The sequence below is a fragment of the Myotis daubentonii genome, chromosome 7 (genome assembly GCF_963259705.1).
Source record: "Myotis daubentonii chromosome 7, mMyoDau2.1, whole genome shotgun sequence".
NCBI classification, from domain to species: domain Eukaryota; kingdom Metazoa; phylum Chordata; class Mammalia; order Chiroptera; family Vespertilionidae; genus Myotis; species Myotis daubentonii.
Window position 1 is genome coordinate 70,598,380 of NC_081846.1, and position 24,220 is coordinate 70,622,599.

Sequence of the window (24,220 nt, forward strand, 5' to 3'; positions counted from 1 at the left end):
TGTCTAATTTCCTCTACTTCATCTGTTAATGGTTCTCACTCTGCCAGATTCTCATTGTTCATGATTTTGTGATTCAGTAATTCTTTATAGTATCACTTGCGTCATGAAATCCTGAATCTCTTAAAATATTTTACTTTACAATCCATTTCACTATGTTGTCATTGTGTTATCTGGTATTTATAACATTCATCAAGAAACCAAGCATTTTTTATAGTAATCCATAGAGACAGATGCTGATACTAACTGAAGAAAGGTGTCAAGTAAGAGCTAATTTTATAAGTGCGTATTTCATTAGTGAATATTTCCTATTGTGACAATCTTTGCTTTCCTATATTACCATGTATCTTTGGGGACTGGAGTAATGCCTTGTTAACCAGGAACTCTAACAATTTACAACCAAATGAAAATAAGGGTTAATGAGTATGCAAGCAAGTGGTAAAAGTAGAAATGGAAATTGGTGTCCTCTACAAATGTTTATTGTTGAAATCATGACTGACTATGGATGATATGCTCTTGGGCAAGAGGAGCAAGGGTAGAGGCACTTAGAGAATCCTTGTAAAATATAGAAGATTAGTCACACACATTGGAACAGAAGCAAGAGAAAATGGTACACTTGAAGCTTAGGTCTGTGGGAGACAAACATCAATGACACAGGAGATTTCCAAGTATATCTAACATGGCTGAGAGATTAAGAATCTGTGGCTGAGAAGCTGTCCACGATAATACTGGACACCTAACTCCATCATGGGCTCAATAGGTAGAACAGATGCCTTGAGAAGTCTGTGTCATATTTCAACTAGAGATTCTGTGAAGACTGTCACTTCAAAATTTCCCGATATAGGCCTATCCCATTTGAAAGTATCTGGCTGGGCGTCTTGTGAATTCAAACACCTTGCTACTGCCACTTACACTGCTTTGTTCTCTCTTTAACAAGGAGGACTTATGCAGATACCAGACAAGGATGTGATCATTAGTAAGTCAGAAAGGATCCCTGAGAATCCAAAACAAGGTCTAAATTCTAGGTAAGTTTGGGACCATGGCCCTCTCCAGCATTGCCCGGAGAAGTATGTGGGATCAAATGGATCAAATGAGCATTTCCCCGAATAAAGGTGCTTTAGATGTTCTCCCCCTGTAACCTTAATTGTAAAGTTGGACCAAGCATGGCATAAGCTTATCTTTTATTAAATCTTTTTGCTAAAATTTTGATGCTTACTTTTATATTATCTTAGGCTTGTCTAAATGTTGTTTGTTGTGCCTTTTTTTTTCTTCTTCTTCAAGTTGCCAAATAATAATAATACTAAACTACCTTTCTGAGTTCTAAGATTTGCCCTAGCCACACACGGAAGTCAGACAGCCGATTTGGCTGGGCCTTTTTAACCTGCAAATTGCTTATTACAATAAAGGAGATGACTCAAGCAAGCTCTTAATGAAGTTTGAAAAATGTCATCTCTATTTAAAGCCTTCAATCAAACACCTCCAGATGATTATGGAAATGTGTTGGCATGGTTTGAAATTCCAGCATTTTCATCAAAATTGTCATTAGGTCCCATTCTTGGGCACTCAGAAAGCTTTTTTAAAATTCCAGGAGAAATGAGTATCTCAAGAGATCGAATTAGTACCTGGGAACATTGGAAAGTTTGTTGCACCAGCATGAAAAGTGAGGAACAGCAGTTCTTTGGTATATGTGATGTCATTGGACAGGGCAAAAAAGTAAATGATAGAAATAATCTTAATAGCTCATATGACCCATTCCTGTATTTATGCTAGAGTCTCTCTAAAAATAGGGGCTTGGGGATGGGGGGCGTGGGGGAATGGAGGGTTCGCCAGTGTGAGTAAGTGGTTGAGAGTTGACCCAAGAACCAGGAGGTCATGGTTCGAATCCTGATCAGGGCACATGCCCAGATTGTGGGCTAGATCCCCAGTAGAGGTATGCAGGAGGCAGCCAATGATTCTCTCTCATCACTGATGTTTCTATCTTGTTCTCCCTGTCCCTTCCTCTCTGAAATAAAAAAAAAAGTTAAAATAAATAAATAAAAATATAAAGGTGGGGGGATGATGGTGTGATCTTGAATTGAAGTCTATGGACACTTACAGAATAATTTCTTTATGGAATTCAGAAATATTTGAAGTCACTAAAATCAAAAGGATCATATTGATTTAAAGTGTACCAGAAACACAACATTTATCAAGGTAAAAAGACAATTTCAAAGGTATTTAGGCACTTTTTTTTAGTGATACATTTTTATTGTCAAACTTTTATAATTGAAAGTATTCCCCTTCATATCTCAGAGCAATAATTACTAACTTTATAGACTAAATAGATGTCAGCCCTCAAGGAAAAAAAAGAGCAAGATGCTATTTACTCATGATTAGTCTTAATTTAGTATAATTCTTAGTACATACAAGGGTTAGCATATGACACTGGAATGAGAAAAAGGGATGATAAACTAGGAAAAGGTCTAATTCCAGTTGAGACTAACAGCTTGAGTTATGATGCTTAATGCAGTGGATTGACTCTGACCTCTATTCATTCTCTTTATTGGCAAAATGTTCTTGGAAGAAGTCTCAGGTCATAGGTTTTGAACAATGGCCAACATGCATATTTAAACAAAACAAAAAAAGAGAAAGGAAGTTAAATATCTTGGTAGAGATGTAATTTACCAGTTGTTCATGGAAACATCATTTAAAAGATATTTCAAAATTATATACTGAATATTACACTTTTATAGTGCAGGGTTACACATCCTGGGATCCACTCTCTACACCAGGTGAGCCACAATGCCCTCTTGCCCAGCCTTGACGAACACGTGTGCATGCCCTTTAACCATGCACCTAGAATACCTCCCACTAATTCCCACCTTCATCTTGTTCTACCTCTTTATTGAAGGCTTTGACTACACAATTATTGTACTATAAATATATAGCCAAATGAAAGAAAAATAATGTGTGTGTGTGTGTGTGTGTGTGTGTGTATGTACTTTAAAATTACTTGTTAAGGAATGAAAGATTCAACCAGGAAAAGAAATGTGATTTGACTACTTATTTGAAATAATATGTTTAGCCACTAGATGTCACCCTTTTTTAAGCAACAAAATTTGCAACGGCAATGTCAGTTACATTCCCTATAGGGTATAAGTTGGTACCATTGGAATTAGCCATTCTGACATCACATCGAAGAATCTTTAACACACAAATAAACAACAACAACTAGGATTTCCTGTAAGGCGGGCTTTGTGAGTCAAGCCTGATTTGGGTCTTGTCAGTCTCCACAGCCAAATAGTTGAAATGCAGCAATAGTTAATAAAGTATAATTTTCAAAAAAGTTGAAAGCACGACTCTTATACAAATATAAAACAAGTACACATAAATATTTCATTCAACTCATTAATCACGGAGGAAACCAGTAAGATGTAAGAGAGAATCAAGGAATGGAAACTTAGACCGTCAGGCTGTCAAAGACCTGAGGAAATGAACGTGGCCTTAGGCACAAAACTGCATAAGGTCCTAAAGATCAGAAAATGTGATGCTTGGGGCTATGTTTTGTGCTTGAGAGAACTGATCTCTGTTACACAAAAGTCTACAAGTTAAAAATGCAAGTTCTTAGCCCACATGCGTGGATCACATACAACGCTTAAGTGGCTGTGCTTAGCACTTTACAGGCATCATCCCATTTTATTCTCACAGTAATTTGAGGTAGATGCTGACACTGACTTTAGTTTGAGGCTAGAACAGAATGTCAAGGACTATTCTTCAGGTCACGGACCAGCAAGTGGTCAAGCTAGCATATGAATCTGGCCTGCCCAGTATGGTCTTTCTCCGGGGAACATGGACTTAGCTATTACAGCATCAAGAGAATGTTGGGATTCTACAACTTGAGACACATGTGAGCATACTACAACCCCTTCACCCTCTCCTGCTCCTCATTCATAAAGGACAAATAACAGGGAAGAAGTCTCAAGTGTAATAGGCTGATATTGTAAGCCCAGATCTTAACTGTTAACGCTCGCATTCTATAGAATTGTGTAGATTAATTATCACGCCCCCCCTCTGCCACTCCCAATGCTTGCTCTTTGGGATGATATAATATGTCAGATCCTCTATTACAATTTAAATAAGTGGAGAGTAGAAAGTGTTCAGAGTGATGGATCTTCACCCAAAAGCCAGCAATATATTATATACCAGCAAACAAGTATGCTAGATAAAATGTTATCCATGAGGTCTGCTAAAATTGAAAAGAGGCCTTTTGCCCTAGCTGATTTGGCTCAGTGGATAGAGCGTTGGCCTGTGGACTGAAGGATCCCAGGTTTGATTCCGGTCAAGGGCATATGCCTGGGTTGTGAGCTCAATCCCCAGTAGGGGGCATACAGGTGGCAGCCAATCAATAATTCTCTCTCATCATTGATGTTTCTATTTCTCCCTCTCTGTTCCTCTCTGAAATCAATAAAAATTTTTTAAAAAAGAAAAGAGACCTTTTTATAATATGCACTAGAGGCCCAGTGCATAAAAATTGTGCACTCAGGGGCGGGGGGTGTCCCTCAGCCCGGCCTGTGTCCCCTTGCAGTTCAAGAACCCTTGGGGGATGTCTGACTGATGGCTTAGGCCCACTCCCTGCCATCAGTTGGACATTCTTCGTGCTGCTGCAGAGGCAGGAGAGGCTCTCGCCACTGCCACTGCGCTCAGCCCTTTCCCTGTGGGAGCACACTGACCACCAGAGAGCAGCTCCTATGTTGAATGTCTGCTCCCTGATGATCAGTGCGCATTATAGCGACTGGTCATTCCACCGTTTGGTTGATTTGCATATTAGCCTTCTTTATATAGGATGATATTCTTATAATATATGGTTTATATTCTTTTCAGAGAATTTGGGAAACAGGGAGAAATCTAATGAACTGACAATCACTGGAAGAAGAAGTCTGCCTGGCAAAATACCTGTCTAGAGAAACTCTATTTAATTTTAAAACTTTAAAATTTTGAAGAAATATATATATAATTAAATGAATTATAGAAAATTATCTTAAATTTCTAGGATTCATATACACAGAACCTCAGAAATATGATGTGCTCCAAGCTTTATTATAATTCAACTTCAATTCTTGAAAAGATTATACCACTCAGCCAGTGGCTGGGAAGATTTAGAAAACTAATCAAATATTATTATATGACTTATTTACTAGAGCCAGTCTCCTTATCACACATACTCTGATACAACTGTGAAAGGTGTGTGTGTGTGTGTGTGTGTGTGTGTGTGTGTGTGTGTGTTTGTCTCCAAGGATATTATTTATTCATCTCTATACAGAAAAAAGTAAAGGAAACACTGTGCGGTCCCCAGTCAAATAAAAAGGTGTCTGTGTGTTGGTGTATCACATTTGCATTTACACTTGCTCTAAAAAATGAAGAAAGTTATATAAAATTTTTAAAAAGCGCTGCTTTTTATGTAGGCAGTCTGTTGTCTAGTGCTCAGCTTCTTCATTTTTCATGGGTTATAAAATCTTTTAGGACAGAAGACATTCCTTACAAGATCATCATATTATGTTTCTAGCTTTAGAGGTAGATGTGATTTTAGTAATAAAACACCACATTTAAGGCTCTATTTTTCACATCTCTTGTTGCCTTTGATTTATTCTTCGATGTGAGAAATCAGAACTTTTCTAAAGTCTAATTTTTGAAAAAAATTGAGTAGTCTCTTTTCATTAAACCATCTGCTCTACATGATTACAGTGACTCACTTCTATCACAGAAGCTCCCTTTTTGTGATTACATTTCTTGTTCAACCAATTGAGCTCTTTGGGAAGCATTTATTTCTGATAAAGCACATCATTGTTAATATAGTAGTCAAATGATTATAATCAATCCAGTTTCTTAACGGATAGCATCTTAAAGAACTTATGTAAATTTAATATATTATTAATGCAAATTAGTGTATTTAACACCAAAGAAGAATCTAAAGATGGTACTCACGCAGGTTTAATTGTATGGGCATGCTTTTCATGGACAAAGGCACCAGCGAGACCTCCAGCTCCTGAATTTAAATACTGGATTGAAAATAAATTAAATTATATGGGTTTATCTGAATATATGACAAATATAAACAATGTAATCTTTTTCTTGTTGTTGTTAAGAAACCAACTTTTGACCAGTTCAATATGTGTGATTATTTGAACATTCATAATAAAATAAATTTTGGGTTACCTTGTTCAAAGAAAAACAAATGAAACGTGGAAGTGTTAATTGAGAATAAATAGCTATTACTTTTTTGGCTAAATTTTGCCCCAACTAATAGATAACAGTTCCACTGAAGTCAATCTAATTTCAAAGCTCATTAGTTTCAATTATTTTGTCACAAAAATATTTAAGTAATAATAAAAGTATCATATTTTAAAAACACCTAGATTAAAAATGGTTTCATTTCTATGCTCCCTGTCAATTAAATTGTCTTCAAATATCAAATGCAACTTGATTCCATAAGAATTATCTTACACATGTAGACATTTCACAACATATTAAAAAAAACCCACCCAAACTAAAAACTCAGTTAATTTGAATTAATTTTTAAGTGTGAAGTGTTGTTATTTTTCCCATAATCTCCTGACTTTCTATAGCAGCCAGGGAATTGAAGGAATAAGTACTCTATAGTAGATGAAAACACCAGAACTTAATTATCATACTATAAGATTGGATGACTATAATTAACTAAAATCAGAAAATATTACTAATAAAATGGAGAAAAGTAATTCAAAGAGCTAAAATTGGTCAACTTTCCAGTGTTTTAATTAGGTTAATGTTAATGGGGAATAAAAGGATGTAAATATATTAACTAATTTGTACCTTGTAGGAGCACCAGCAGGCAAAGTCAACTCCCCAGTCATGTAAGTGGAGTTCAACGTTTCCAACTGCATGCGCAAGATCAAAGCCAACAAGACAACCCTGGGGGAGAACATAATAACAAGTTTTAAATTTGCTTAATGATTAGAAATAGTCCGTACACATATCTTTATAAAATCGTTGACAAAGAGGTCAACCAAAGGACTTGTATGCATGCATATAAGCATAACCCATGGACACAAACAGTAGTGGGGTGAGGGCATGTGCTGGGGGGTGGGAATGGCTGGGAAGAGGTCAATGGGGGGAAAAAGAGACATATGTAATACTTTAAACAATAAAGAATTTTAAAAAATTAAAAAGACCAATAAAAGGTTGTTCTCAGGTAAAAAGAAAAAAAAAGAAAAAAGAAAATCTTTGACAAGCTAATATAACAGAAATTTGGTTCATCCTTTGGTGCAGTGGTTCACTAAGAGTGAATCATAAACTCCTGGGCATTCCCAAAACACTTTTAGGTCAGAACAATTTTCATAAAGCAAGACATTCTTTGCCTTCTCCACTGTGTTCATATTTGCAATGATAATGCAAAAGCAGTGATGGGCAAAACTGCTGGCACCTTAGCCTAAATGAAGGCAGGGGCCCCAAACTGTACTGGTTGTCACTGCACATCAAAGCCATCCAGTTACAGGGTGGGGGAGAAAGATCATCCTACTTTAAAATATCCTTGATACATCTGTAAAGATGATGAATTTGTATTAAATATCAAAATTTTCATATTTGAAGGTTTAATGTGGGAAGTATACTTAAAACATTCGACCACATTCTGAAGTAGGATGGTTCTTTCAGAGTAATGCACGTATGTGATTATTTGAGTTGCGATCTGAACAAGCCACTTTTACTTGATGAAGACTCTCACTCCCCCACCCATGGAAGAAAAACCGTTAGACAATATTATAAATGTGTGAATCTGTCAATTCAAGAAAAACAACTCACAGTATTTGTTTCTATTTTTTAAGTAGTTTCTAAGAGAAATTAAAATTTTAAAAAGCTTGTGCTCACTTCTATGAATATGACCCCTTCCCAGTATTTAAAGATATTTCTCCTGAGTTTAATAGTGATACATAATTTTAAAATAATACATAATGAAATATGTAAGTAATTGGAAAATATCCATAGCTCAGTGAAAATATTCATAGCTCAGTGAACCAAATGGCCAATCTTGATGTTACATATAATGGAAAAAAGGTCCACTCAAAATGCAAAATCAACCAATGGATTTTACTGTAACAAAGTACAGACAGTTCAGTAATTTTGTTTCACGTTCTGCACTACAACTCCCAAGGAGTTCTCACTTGTCAAATTCGTGTGCATTATCAAAAAATATGCAGTTAAACTACTCCTGCTTTTTCTGACTATATGTCTGCACGAGGAACAATTTTCTTCCTATTCTTCACACACACAAAAAATTGAATGCAGAAGCAAATTACACACATATACACAAAAAGCTGTCTTCTATTAAACCAAACAGTAAAGGAATTTGCCAAATGTAAAACTTTTTTTGCTTATTTCAGAAAATAAAGGGTTTTTTTCCCTTAATTATATATAATTTTTGTTAATATGTAATGGGTTTGATATTGCTATTCTAAAGTAAATTTAAAAATAAATAAATATATTTTAAAATTGTTTTAATTACAAATACAATAAATAGAAAGAGATGTAAACACAGCATAAAAATCTTTTAGAGAACTATTGCTGTAGAGTATCCTACTAAACTGAAGACATTAATGGACTTTTTTAGTTTATCACTCAATCCCACATCATGTCTACATGTACTTTAATCAGTTCAAGTGTACACATGTTGTGGTAAATTGCCTTAACAGTTCCAATTCTTTGTCCTTTCTTGTCATTTGCCATGTAATTTTTCAGTTCCTTCCACTGCAGGCAGGGTTCTATTCTCTGCAACTTGGATCTGCCAGGTGAGTTGTTTTGGCCAGTGGAATGTTAGCACATGTACTACAAGTAGAATCCTTAAAGCACTTAAGTGGTTAGGCTTGCTCTCTCTTGCCCTCTGCCATCTATGAGAAGGACTAGCTTGGCCAACCTGCTGGCCGAGGTGGAAGATGAAAAAATGTCCATCAGAATCAATCTTAATGAGACCAGCTTGGTTCTGCTGGTCTCCCCACTCTCCTTTCTTTAGCCAGAGAAACCTGCGTGAGCTCAGCTGAGAATAGCAGAATTCCTAAAGCCAAGTCCTGCTCCAATCAGCTGACACAAAGGTGACTGTGGGAGCCGAGAACCATTTATCCCAAGATCTGCCTCAGTGGTATGCAGATTACTTTGAGGCAACTTTAGCAGCAGGCTCCAGAGAAACTTCTGTCCCTCCCTTTAACTACCTAAAAAACAACTTGAATTAGGGACCTCGGCCATAATAAGAGACTATCAAAGATAACTTCTTTTGGCTTCTCTGTAGGGCAGGGCAAGCTTCTATTTACTAAACATCTGGTCTTCTTGTCATCCTGCAATGATCCTTTGACACTTCCCAGGTGCGTTACCTCATCCCTAGACCAGGATGTCTTATATACCCATTAGAGGCCCAGTGCACAAAAATTTGTGCACTCAGGGGGGAGGGGGGCCCCTCAGCCCGGCCTGTGCCCTCTGGCAGTCTGGGACTCCTTGGGAGATAACGACCTGCTGGCTTAGGCCTGCTCCCGGGTGGCAGAGGGAAGGCCCAATCCCTAGGTGCAGCACCTGGTCGGGCTCAGAGCAGAGCCGATTGGGGAGTTGGGGCGCTGCCCCCTGTCATGCACAGAGTAGGGCGGATTGGGAGGTTGTGATGCCACCCTCAGTCACACTCAGGGTAGGGCCGATTGGGGGGTTGGGGCACCGTCCCCTGTCACACTCAAGGCAAGGTCAATGGGGAGGTTGCGGCGCCACCCCGTCACACACAGAGCAGGGCCAATCAGGGGTTTGGGGCACTGCCCCCTGTCACTCACAGAGCAGGGCCCATCAGGGGGTTGGGGAGCTCCCCCTGTCACACACAGAGCAGGGCCCATCAGGGGGATTGGGGCTCCGTACCCTGTCACGCACAGAGCAGGGCCCATCAGGGGGTTGAGGAGCTCCCCCGTCACTCACAGAGTAGGGCCGATAGGGGAGTTGGGGCACCGCCCCCTGTCACACACAGAGCAGGGCCGATCAGGGGGTTGGGGCGCCACCCTCTATCACCCACAGAGCAGGGCCGATCAGGGGGTTGGGGCGCCGCCACTGTCACACTCAGGGCAGGGCCGATGGGGAGGTTATGGCTCTACCCCATCACACACAGAGCAGGGCCCGTGGGGGAGGGGGGGTTGGGGTGCCGCACCCTGTCACACCCAGAGCCACAGGGCGATCAGGGGGTTGGGGAGCTCCCCCCTATCAGGCACAGAGCAGGGCTGATCAGGGGGTTGGGGCACCTTCCCCTGTCACGAAAAGAGCAGGATGGATAGGGAGGTTGTGGCCCCGCCCCCTGTCACACACAGAGCCGCAGGGTGATCAGGGGGTTTGGGCGCTGCCCCCTGTCATGCTGATCCCGGTGCCGGGAGGCCTCTCGGCTCCGCTGATCCCAGTGCTGTGAGGCATATTACCCTTTTACTATATAGGATAGAGGCCTGGTGCATGGGTGGGGGCTGGTTGGTTTGCCCTGAAGGGTGTCCTGGATCAGGGTTGGGATTCCCACTGGGGTGCCTGGCCAGCTTGGATGAGGGGCTGAGGGCTGTTTTCAGGCTGGTGGGTGACTGAAGCTCCCAACTGCTCCTTTTTTTTTTTTTTTTTTTTTTCTTATTCTGGGCCAGCTTTAGCTCTGGCTCCAGCTCTGAGGCCTTTGCTGCTGAAAGCAGGTATCTGGTTTGTTTGGGTTCTACAATCAAAACACTGTATCAACTCCAGCTCTGAGATCCCGGCTGACTGAAAGCAGGTTTCTGGGGTTTTGTTTAGCTTCTATATTTGTAACTATGTTTCAAACTGCAAGCTCAGAGGCCGGCAAGGCAGGCGGGGAACGTTGGTTTCCTCCGTCACTGAAGCAAGCAAGCCTCATATTAGCTTCAAGCTGCCTGTCTGTCGGCCACCATCTTGGCTGGCAGTTAATTTGAATATCGCCCTAATTAGCCAATGGGAAGGGTAGTGGGTGTACAGCTAATTACCATGTTTCTCTTTTATTAGATAGGATGTTCCCTTTCTATCTCTAAGCCAACTCGGCATGCATCTTTCATGTAAGCGGAGGTCCCATACATATGTATGTATTACTTTCGGTTTTCTCTTGCTAATCTGTCTTATATCTATTTGATTATTAATCCAGCTAGAAGAACCTTGATGGTAGAGTATTTTGTTCCCCCAACACAGACCATAAAATAATGATGTTTTTTACTCTATGCTGTGTTCTTCCTTTACACTGACTGGAATCTTTAACAGCTCCTTATTAGCTGAGTCTATTCTAACTTATTTACTTGCATGGCTTCAAGTGTCTTGTATGTCTGCCTAGTAGAATTCGGTGTTTTAGAAACAAATATTTCCAAAAGGATAACCTGGATTAGTGAATTTGTATCATCCAAACTGTACCTAAGTAGTAACTTTCTAACTTAATGGCTAACCATCAAACCACTTAGCTTTCTGCATATCAGCATAAGTTTTACTTAGAGAATACAGTGACTCATTCCACATTAAGACAACTTGGTATACCTGAATATTAATTTAAAAGAAAAACAACAACTGATCATAAAATGGGGGTGGGGAGGGTGATAGTTCACTTTGCAGAAATGTTTTACCTCTCAGTTCTTCTATTGTTTACTATATACACATATAATATTACATCCTCAAAGTGGTAAATTTCCTGCCACTTTGAAGAAACATCTATCAATTGAGGTTTTCAAAGGAAATAATTGCAGAGGGGCCAATTTTAGATTTTTCTAACACCTCTTAAGAATAAAGAAATTCAAACTGCTATTATGGGTACTTTCTCTAGAGAAGAGGATGCAAACTATGACCTGTTCTTAATAAATAAAGTTAACCCTCTCATTTGTTAAATATTGTCTATGGCTGCTCTTGTAGGTGAATTGAGTAATTGAAACCCAGACCATAAGGCTGACGAATTCTAAACTATTTACTATCCCATCTGTTGCAGAAAAAGTTTTCTGACTGTTACCCTAGAGCCGTGGTCAGCAAACTGTGGCTCGCGAGCCACATGTGGCTCTTTGGCCCCTTGAGTGTGGCTCTTCCACAAAATACCACATGTGGGCGCATGTACAGTGCGATTTAAACTTCATGGCCTATGTGCAGAAGTCGGTTTTCGGCCTGGGCGAGTGTATTTTGAAGAAGTGGTGTTGATATTTGTCTCTGTTGACTAATGAGTTTGCCGACCACTGTGAGAGCATAGTTTCTATTAAAAACAACATTCAACATATTGAAGAATCAGTTAATTAGAAACCTTGCTCATTATAATGTGGGCTAAACTTGCATCTCAAAAAAAGTTTTTACTGGTAAAATATAACTAATTTGGGGAAGAGGTATATCTGGGTTTTGTTCCTCATAAAAAAAGAAGTAACAAATATCATAAAAATACAATGGATGCTCCATTTTAACATAAGACTTAGGAGTGATAGAAAAGAAATACAATTAATCTCTATCAAAATTTAGAGTTTAGCAAAATCTGGGTTTGCAACCAACGTTTTTACAACTCAACTTTTCATAGATACGATTTTACAACTTAAATTTTCTTGGAAACCTCAAGGATCAGAAAACTCAGCACTTTATTATCAATTATTTATAAAGAATAGGCACAATGAGGAAACCATGAAACTTCACCTACTTTATCCCGTTATTAAAAGCCCTGTGGTTACATCTGTGGCACCACATTAAAACAACAACACTCATGCTCCTACAATATGTTGTAATGCATGTACAATTCCTTCCCCATAGATTTCATAAAACATAAATTATTAAAATATAGCCATTTTGATTAAAAGACCAGAAGATACAAAGTTGAGTATTACCACAAAATAATTTTACAAAAGTTTCACTAGATGGCAGCATCATCAAAATTAAAGAACTCATCGTTCCTCCAAACCGCTCTACAGCTGTCTAGTTAATATTTTTATTATATTACTTCTAAGAGTAATTAAAACAATATGAATTGGTGAAAACATAAACTCCACACTTGAGTACCTATTTCATGTAAATTTTTAAATAAATAAATATTTTTAACAGATTTTATTAAAATTACCCACAGGGCTCACACTCTTATTGACACAACCACATGGAAGCATAGGGGTGTTCAGCCACCTTGCTTTATCGTTAGTCCCCAGGCTATTGCAGTAGTCTTCTCTAAATATATATTTATTGAATTCAGAGAGAGAGGAAGGGAGGGGGATAGAGGGATAGAAACATCGATGAGAGAGGAAGTCATCGATTGGCTGCCTCCTGCAGGGCCCACACTGGGGATCCAGCCTGCAACCCTGGCATGTGCCTTGACTGGAATCTAACCGGCGACCTCTTGGTTCCTGGGTGGATGCTCAACCGCTAAGCCACACCAACTGGGCTGCAGTGCAGTCTTCTACGCACTACAAATACTTCCAGCCTTCCTTCCTTCCATGAGCTTGCAAAATCACATATTTGATTGTAAGATTCCCTGTACCCATTCAAAGAACCACCCATTAACTTCACAATGGAACTCTCTGTCCTTGATTTGGCTCCTAACTACATTTCAGATCTGGTCCTCTCCAGCTTTCCTGTCTCAGGTGTTCCATCCCTCATTCTTAAAGAAATAACTCATCAAGCCATTTTGCATAAACTTTTCTGTCTCATGCAACATGAGATCCATCTTGCCGATGGACACTCACTTATCCTTTCACTGGCCAAACAGGTCTGTATTTAAAGATAATCAACAATGTGCAGAGCACAAGCACGAACCCAGGAATTTTGTGGGGTCCACCCTCAAAGAACTTGTATGCATATATGCATAACCTATAGACATAGACAATAGTGCAGCGAGGGCAGGGAGGAGGCAGGAGTGGGGAGGATGGGGTCAATGGTGGGGAAAAAGAAGACATTTGTAATACTTTCAACAATAAAGATGAATTTAAAAAATAAATAAATGAATAAACAAAATAGAAATAGACCCAGAAATATAGAGAACAAGCTAATGGTTGACAAAGGGGAGGGGGAAGGGGTGTTGGAATGAAAATATAAATAAATCAATGAAACTTTCCCCTCTACTCCCCTCCCGCTCCCCCTAAAAAAAGATTGTGTAATAAAATCCACAGGGCATATGAGAAAAATGGTTTTTGGGACAACACTCAAAAACTTGGTCAGTGACACACAAAAAATGGATAGAAACCTGATCAAGATGACAACACAATTTTTCACATGTTAAATGATTAAGAAACAAAATAAATGGGTAGATGTCTTGAATAGCCTTTTTCCCAAAGAAGACAGACAGATGGCCAATAGGCATATGAAAACATTCCCACCATCACTAATCATCAGGGAATTGCCAAAATGAGATATCACCTGTCAGAATGGCAGTTATAAAAAAAATCAAAACAAACAAGTGTTGGTAGAGAAATTTGATTCTTCATACACTGTTGGTGGAAATATAGATGGTACAGCCAATATGGAAAACAGCAAGGAGTTTATTCGAAAAATTAAAAATGCAACTACCATATGATCCAGCAATTCCTCTTGTGGGTATTTAACCAAATGAATACAAAACACTAATTTGAATCCAAATCATAAATTATGTTCATTGAAGCATTATTTAAAATAGCCAAGATATGGAAACAACCCAAGTTTCCATTTATTGATGAATGGGTAAGCAAGATGTGGTACATATATACAATCTAATATTACTCAGGCATAAGAAAGAATGAAATATTTCCATTTGTGACAACATGGATGAACCTAAAGTAAGTCAGAGAAAGAAAAATACTGTATGATTTTACTAAAATGTAAAATCTAGAAAGCAAAATAAATGAATAAACAAAATCTAAACAGACTCATAGATTCAGGTAACAGTGGTTACCAGAGAGGAGAGAGGTTGATGGGTAGTAAAATAGTTGAAGGGAATTAAAAGGTACAAATATTCAGTTATAAAATAATAAGTCATGTGTGTATTATATAACAAATATAGCAATCTTCTCTATAGAAAAGCCTAATATGCAAAGTGTCCCCTCAGGAGTTCAACCAGGAGACCAGGAGTTTGATCGCTCGCTATGATTTGTGCTGACCACCAGGGGGTGGTGTGGAATGAAGGAAGGCCCCGGCCAGCACCCGGCAGCTGGGGAAGGGAGGCCCTGGCTGGCAGCCAGAAGGCCCCAATTGGCCCTGATCACTGGTCAGGCTTAGGGACCCCACCCGTGCATGAATTTTGTTCACTGGGCCTCTATTAATATTATAATAACTTTGTATGGCAACAGATGATAACTGGGCTTATCATAGGGATCATTCTGTAACGTATATAAATGTAAAATCACTATGATGTACTCCTGAAATGAGTAGGATGTTTTATGCCAATTATACATTAATTAAAAAAAAATTGAAAAAACTACAATGTGCTGCTATTACAAACTAATCAGATCCGCTTTTGGTAAGAATGGCGAGCAATAAAAACTCTCATCTATATGCCAGATTGATACAGCCCTTTGGAAAATTAGCATTATTGATTAAAAATGACCATACACATACCTAATGTTCTGAGAATTCCCCTTCAAGCTACATATTTAACAGAAATGTGTATGAATGTTTACCTAAAGAAATTTATAAGAATGCTCAGAATTGCATTTATTTTAATAGCCCTCAAGTGGAAAAAAAAACAAAAAACACCTAAATGTCTATACTGATTATACTGGAAATAGTGACCTATTTCATACACTGTAATTATATACTGAAATAAAAATAAAACTACTGCTACATGTAATGTGAATAAATATTACAAATGTAATAGTAATCAAATGTCTGACACAAAGTAATACATATTGTAATATTATAAATATATATGTATATCTATCTATATCTCGATATATATGTATCTTTATATAAAGTTAAAAGATGGACAAAGCTAATATACAGGGTGTCCCAAAAATGTATACACACTGAAACAGCTGATATAGCTCAACTGATGTTTCGTTATTTTCAGATTTAACTCATTAGAATTAATAATTATTCAAAGTGTGTGTACACATTTTGTTAGAAGTCAGGAGAGTGGTAGAGAGCTAACAGGCAGCATTTGGAAGAAGGCACAATAGGAGATACTGAATGTTATAAATGTTCTAGAAATTTTTTGCTGTAGGTGTGATGATTTTCAGGATTCAAAATAACTCATCAAGCCATTTAATGATTTCTCTCTTTATCCCATGCATGTATTTATTTAATTAATATGTTCTTCACAATTTCTGTCACTTTCCTTTTACATAAATGTAAAGTTCCTACTTCCAAATACTCTTGTTGTTTTATTGCTCCATCCAACATCATTTTTGTTTCCAACCATACTTCATGTCTGAAAACTTTCCTTTTTTTTTTTATCTCACGGAGCCACTCCTAACAGCCTTTTCTATAATTTCCTATCTCTCTCTTGATTGACACCTTTAATATTCTCTCTGCCTCTCCTTCAGCTTTATCTTCATAGACCACCCAAGAGAGCTATGTCTGTCTACATTTTAATGAACTTTTCTCAACCTCCAATGATGATGGGGGCAGTTGTATAGCAAGAGTATAAAAGTTTGTTAGAACAATTTTATAATGGATCAAAGTCTGCTATATCACCATTTAACTCCCATAGTACTAGTATATCAGTTCTTTGTGGTTACATTTAGATGAAACTGCTCATTCATATCTTTACTTGTCTGAAAACTCCAAGAGAACTTCAGTTGGTAGGCACTTATGATATTATTTAAGTGAACAGAAGCATGCAAAATGCTGAGAGAATGGTTTTAGCATCCAAAGTAGTGAAGAATGAGAATTACATAACACCTAAGTAAATAAATGTATTTTTATTTTAAATGGGAAATAAAGAAAATGGATTTCTGAGCCACTTTCTATAACTTCATATTGAGGACCTATGAGGGGGAGGTGACCATCACTTAACAGCAGAAAGTGTGCAACTCAATAGATATTTTATCCTCTTCAATATCCACACTGAATTTATTAACTGAGTCTTGTTATCTCAAAATAACACTTTTGAAAACAGAGACTCAGAAAAGGCAAGTAATTTTCTTAAAATCATATAACAATTAAATGATGTAGCCAAGACGAACCTTAGACTGTGTGATTGATTCCAAAACCCATGGTCTTTCTTCTCTGTCTCATGCTCATTTCTATGAAGGTTAATGAGACGTGTGTGTATACGGAGGGATTCGGGGACTGCTGATTACTGGTATAACATTTTAAAATATGATTTTTATTGGCCTCCCTTTATTTTGGTGCCTAGCACTTAATATCTAAATTAAGAAGACATTATCTTTATATCTTTTGTAATGCACCACTTTCACAGTTATCTATCAAACCAGTTGGAAGTCATGGTTGGAAGTTCCTAGAGACTGCTGATAACGGTGCTAAATTTCTTTTCATTAGTTCCATTCATTAGCTTCAATAACTGAATATATTAACTAGACCTCACACATAGATTAATCCCATAACTTATTAATGTTCAGAACAAAACTTGATTGTCACTTTTTTAAATACATGATTTCATTGCCGAATCAAATAGAACTGCTATTTAAGGATTTCTTTCCTATTCTATATAGTTTTTTATTGTTTAAACTATTACACACAGTAGAACATATGTCTCCTTTTTTACCTATTGACCTCGCCCCAGCCCCCCACCCCATCCCCCACACATGCCCTCACCCCCCTAGTGTCTGTGTCCATTGGTTATGCTTATATACATGCATACAAATCATTTGGTTGATCTCTTACCCCACCTCAACCCTCCCCTGCCTTTCGCTGAAGTTTGACAGTCTGTTCGATGCTTCTTTGTCTCTATACCTATTTTTGTTCATCAGTTTATGATGTTCATTATATTCCACAAATGAGTGAGATCATGTGATATTCATCTTTCTCTGACTAGCTTATTTCTCTTAGCATAATGCTCTCCAGTTCCATCCATGCTGTTGCAAATGATAACAATTCCTTATTTTTTACAGCAGCGTAATATTCCATTGTGTAGATGACAAAGGAGGCAAGACAATCTCTTCAATAAATGGTGTTGGGAAAATTGGACAGATACATGCAAAAAAATGAAACTAGACCACCAACTTACACCATACACAAAAATAAACTTAAAATGCATAAAGGACTTAAATGTAAGAGGGGAACCATAAAAATCTTAGAAGCCGCCCTAGGCAGCAAAATAGCAGACATATGTCATAGCAATATATCTTTACCAATATAGCTCCTAGGGCAATGGAACTAAGGAGAAAATAAACACATGGGAATGCATCAAAATAAAAAGGTTCTACACAGCAAAAGAAACCATCAACAAAACAACAAGAAAGCCCACTGCATGGGAGAACACATTTGCCAATGTTATCTCTGGTAAGGGTTTAATCTCCAACATTTACAGGGAACTCATACAACTTAACAAAAGGAAGATAAACAATCCAATCAAAAAAATGGGCAAAGGACCTAAATAGACACTTTTCAAAAGAAGGCAAAGAGACACATTTAAAGATTTTAAATCCAAATTGTAACTGTTGAGAGTGTTGCTCCTCTAAGGTCTCTTTTTTAAAGCAAACATATATTAAAATAACTTTTTTACAAAGGCATATATAAAATAACACAATCTCAAAATGGTAAACAATTTAAGTGTGATTTGGAAATACTTAAGGAAAAGTTCTTATTGTAGGTGTAATTTCTTAAGATTCTTAGGGATAAAAATGACTTCCTTAATGTAAACTGTGCAAAACTCAATCTTCTGATAAAATTTTATTCTGCACCTGTCCTTTTCAGCTACCTAGGATTAAGCAAGACTGAAGTATATTTATAATGAGTTACAGTGTGACAAACGGCCTTACATGTAGCATGTGGCTACTTTCCTAAATATTCTGTCTGCTTCCTGTTGACTGAGCAGCTCAGTTCAAGTGACATCACTGGCAGGAAGCTCACCTGTGCTGCTGCCTAGAGGTAAACATTGGGACAGTAGATGCTAGTTAGGAGGGGAGACCAAAGAAGTGATAAAAAGAAGTTTAAAGGGAGATGCCTAAAGCAAAAAGGTTTATAAGATTTTTATATGTAAAGCTTTCTCTTTTTTAAACTCTTTAAGTGATTTTACATAGACACGAAGATATTTCAGTAGAAGCGCAGTTAGTAGGGTGATGTGTGGGGTGCTGTGAGAAGGAGCAAATGATGTGCATACCTTTGCTTGTCCGGCTTCTGTGATGGCGGGCATATTGAAGTGCTGTCCAGTATAGTAATGCACCCCACTGAACAGGATCACTGCAACAGAGTCTCCCTCCTTCTCAATTACTTCAAGGATGTCTTCTGTCCTCAAGGTTTCTTCCCCCTAAAGGCACAACAATAAATTTCTCACTTCATCGTTCCCAATCTAAAATTCACCATGAGCACTTTCCCGCCATAAGTACGTCAAAGGTATTTTTTCTTTTCAAATTAAAGATCTTCCAAAATTTGGCAAGAGAGAGGCATTTGAGCATGGTTTTTATTATTATTAAATAATGGTAATAACATAATTTTATAAAGAGTTTTAAAGAGTTTTATAAAGTATAATTTTTTGCAGAACCCTAGTTTATTTTCCAATTAATTGTTGCTATTTGCATACTTATAAATTGTTTCATTCTTATCCCCACCCAATAAAATACAGAAAGTACAAGTCCATGAAATATTACATAGCAAGAGAAATTTCTTAGAGATAAGTATTTCACTTAACAATCTAATATTGTGAATTTTTGGTAGAATAAAAATACTTCTGCATCTTTCATCTGGATATAACCTAACTATTATCTTCTACTAATTTAAGTGTTAAATTTGCTCCACAGCAGTCTAAACATCAAGACCCAAACTTGAAAAAAATATCAGTAAAACTCAATTATTCAAGTAATTTTCTGCACATCTCCCCATGTAAGACCAATGATTGGTTACTTAGTGAAAATCGTGCATGAATTTAGATTTGGTCTTGTAAACAACTTGAAAAAATAAAAAGAAATCAGCTAAATAGAAAGTATCAAATTGTATCATAACAATTTTTATCTATTTATGAAATCTTCAGAAATATTCTCCAGTGCTAAATCTCACATGATTTTTAGGTGAAAGCATCACTAACTATACTAATATTAGAAGGATTTGAGGGATTTTCATTATTCATAAGTTTTCCTTCAGTTATTTTTTAATAGTTCTTGCTATTTGCTACTTACTGAATCCTGTGTTAGGTCAAAATATATATATGATACATACTCTAGTTTCTACTAGAAGCTTAGAATTTGTTTGCAAAATGGAAATCTATAAAAATAGTATTGATATTGAAATCTCTGAGTTCTTTAGTGATGTGTATTTTATTTATAAAAAGGGTTTCAGTAATTCTAAAACAAATTTCTAAGTAAAATGAATAATATAATAATCCAAATCTCTTTTTCTTAAAGGAATCTAATATGGTTTGTCCACCATAATTTCAAAAAACAGTAAGAAAAGTACTCTATATACTAATACTTATTATTTATTTTAAGAATCAGTATTAAGCAAATAAATATATTTGTTAAAGATAGGATATGGCCCAGCTGATATGGCTCAGTGGTTGAGTGTCGACCTATGAACAAGGAGGTCAAGGTTCAATTCCTGGCCAGAGCACATGCCTGGGTTGTGGGCTAGGTCTGTGCATAAGGCAGCCCATTGATGATTTTTTCTTATTATTGATGTTTCTATCTCTCTCTCCCTTTCTGATATATATATATATATATATATATATATATATATATATATATATATATATATATATATATGATAGCTATGGCAATAATTTTCAGACATGCAATGCTCAGCTATTTAGTCAGGGGCACTGATGTTGTGTCAAATAAAAAAAAAATGACAACAGCCAACACAAGAATAGCCATCAGATGTGAATGAATCAAAATTATACCTATTTTTTTTTGTCAGATTGGCAAAAAGTATATTTTTTGGTGTGCCGCAGAATTTTAGTTCTAGCAACTAGTTTATGTGCTCCATGAGGTGAAAAAGGTTAAAAATCATTCATGTTGACTTGCTCTAATCTAGTAATGCTAAAGAGTGCTCCAAGATTATAATTACCTCATGAGTCTTCATAACACTTGTCACTTTTAACATCAAGACTTGTGATATATTAGTGACTATATTCCTTTTTTTTGGAAATTAGCTATTTATACATGACCTATGGGGAGAAAAATATCCTATCACAGGTGTGGAAACTTTCCATTTCCTTAATTTATTGCATGTTGGCAAACAGAAGTGAATGAAGTAGATTTTAATTCCTCAACATATTGTCTGTCGAAAGAAATAATTGCTCAAACAGACTAGCAGCATCATTTGTGAATTTAACATTTATTCTATGTGGATATCCTGGTGTGCAATTTCACAAGCCACAGGGTCTCTATGTCAAAGTTTCTACAACTTACTAGTAGCCTTATATTTCTATTAATGCATTATTTCTGATCTTACACATACTGTCAAGTCTGATTAGGTGTTTTCTTTGTTACCTGCTTAAATATGAAGGGATCTCAGAGAGATAAAGTAACTTTCCCAAAGTCCCTTACCCAGGACGTTGGTGGGTCTGGGATTGCTCAGGGGGTATATCAGCCACTTATGAAGCACAAGCTTTTAATACTATATCACATCCCTTTCTACACCATAGTCCAAGCTCAAAGGAAAACATTTGATACTTAGAATAAGAAGAGATATAAAAGATGGCATCATTCAGTTCCAAAAAAATATTACTAGTTTTTAATATGATTTTAATGGCATCCACAGGCAATGGCATCTGAAATTGAAAATGATATATGCAATTTGCCATCTTTACCCTCCCACTGAAGAATATGGCAGACTCCAGTGCTATTCATAGTAAAAGACTTTGCTTGTAATATGACTAGCCCTTGGAAAATGAAAATAAGTATACTCTTGACTTAATCCCCCATTTTAAATGACCTAACTGTTACTGAATTATAGGTTTTTTTAAACGTTCTTGAAAGTTCCATTAAGATAATGAAGATAGTAAACATCTAAATAAAACAAAGAAAAAAATCAATACTAAATAGAAGTATGATGAATATGTATTTCTCTTTCTCATATACCTCTCTTGGCTTTACAATCCGCATACTTTTCTCAGTGTTGAGTCCATGAAGTTGAAGCTGTGATTCAATAGCATACTAAAAAATAAGGATAATTTATTAAATCACAGTGCACAAAAGTACTTGAAATATCTCTGAAAATAAATAATAAGCCCTGGCCAGTGTGGCTGTTTTTTGGGCACTGTCCCACACACCCAAAAGGTTGCCAGTTAGATTTCCTGTCCAGGCACATGCCTAGGTTGGGCTCAATCCTCCACAGGGATTCTGCAAGAGGCAGCTGATCATTGGTTTGCTCTCACATCGGTGTTTCACTCTCTCTTGCCCTCTCTCTTCCTCTCTCTCTCATTCTCTCTCTCTCTCTCTCTAAAAAAGAAAATAATTAAATAAATAGAAAATAAATAAAAGCCATTAAAAAATCTAAAATAAATAAATAAATAAATAAATAAATAAATAACAATAAACATACATTATTATATCAAAAGTCAAGGTTAAAAGTGACTAAACACAATACATTAGAGAAGAACTGCTTAATATAATTTGTAGGCAGGAATCTGAACATTCTTTGAAACATAAATAATAGAGATAAATGGAAACATAGGAGTCAACTAGACTTCAGGGAGTTACAAGAGATTTTTAGAATAAGAAAGTAAATCACCAATGCAAGTCAAAATTCTAAAATATAATCAAAGCATAGTGTGGACTTGCTTGGCTTGAACAGAGACTATGAAAATGACTCATCCTAGAGAAAGTAAACTAGTAATATATATATATATATATATATATACCCAAAAAGAAAGTTCTTTTCAATGAGACTACTAGATCTGAATGGGTTGCAGTAATAGTGAAGCTGAATTTTTTCAAGCTATTAATTAAGGTTTTGATCCTTTTTAGTATGGTAATGCTATTAATGTGGACATAATTAAAGGATTTAAAGTAACAAGATGTGGACTAGAATAGTTAACAGTGATAATATAAGGATGAAACTTGAGTTTCTCTATGACTAAAATGGAAATGAGCGATATACTTTTATCTGTGTCTGTATCTGTAACAATCTAACTTCTTATCAACTGAATTGCTGATAAAGTAGCATGCCTTTTTTAGTGATCACAGGAAATCTTTTAAAACTCTCTAATAAAAATTGTTTCAATACTTGCTAGCATGCTTTAAAAATGGACAAATAAAATTTTATATTACTATTCTGTGTAGCCAAAGGATTAAGCACCAGGATATATATCGGTATAATTTTATAAAATAAAAGAGCAACAAGAATTAACAAAACATTTATAACGGCACTTGATTTAGACCAGCAGTTTGTTGAATGCTGTTTGAAAAGACTAATAAATCAATGTTCCTGTTCAATTCTTTCCTCCCCTAGCACATGTTTTACTTGAACAAAAGAAATAAAGCGACAATTTATTTTTTAAAATGCCTAAATCAAAAGCATTTGACAGATCTTTTTATTCTAAGTTTACTTAGAAAAAGACTAGGGAATAAACATTCAAGTCAGGCAAATGATATGCTTCTCTAGGAAGAATAGACAGAATATAAATATAATTTGAAGAATCTCACATGATCTGAAGGGAAGGCTTTGGCTTCAAGAAGAATTTTGTACCGTTTTTGTGTCGGCTTAAAAAACGATAACTGCAATGAAATGGATTTATTGAGAAAAGCATTAATGCACAATTACACATTTGGTTAGTTTATACTACACTTTCATTTTATAATCTCCAGCATTTAAAAGGCATTAATTAATTACACATGTAGGTGTCTGTCGAAGGTACCTTTCCAATTAGCCTCATTTCCAATGAATTATAAAGAGAAAGAAGAGACTGGCAAATTCAGGAGAAAATGTGAATCAGAAAGTATAAATCCTCAGACTGTATTTAAACTTTAATTGAAAAATTATCTTCCTAATGAATTTAATGGTAATTTCTCTATTGTGAGACTGAAATAGCAGTCTTATTTATATTGGTTTATCTTCCTCTGGTGATTTGGTTTCTAGTACATAATATCTGCACTGCTTTACTATATTATGGGACTTTATTTTAGGTCCAATTCAAAAGTCCTTTAGCCCTAACGTGAAACATTTCGCATTCCCAGAGGCACCAGGGAGC

At 36.6% G+C, this 24,220-nt stretch overlaps 1 protein-coding gene across 1 annotated transcript in view; it reads right to left on the bottom strand.

Annotated features, from left to right (window-relative positions):
* Nucleotides 1–24,220, bottom strand: part of KYNU (kynureninase) — a 109,580-nt gene that overhangs the window by 38,187 nt on the left and 47,173 nt on the right. The window contains exons 6-10 of the mRNA XM_059704561.1: nucleotides 23,676–23,747; nucleotides 22,110–22,184; nucleotides 19,196–19,342; nucleotides 6,826–6,924; nucleotides 5,959–6,032 (exon numbers count right to left, since the gene is read on the bottom strand). Of these exons, the coding sequence (XP_059560544.1) occupies nucleotides 5,959–6,032; nucleotides 6,826–6,924; nucleotides 19,196–19,342; nucleotides 22,110–22,184; nucleotides 23,676–23,747 (467 nt within the window). The remainder of the gene's footprint in view (nucleotides 1–5,958; nucleotides 6,033–6,825; nucleotides 6,925–19,195; nucleotides 19,343–22,109; nucleotides 22,185–23,675; nucleotides 23,748–24,220) is intronic.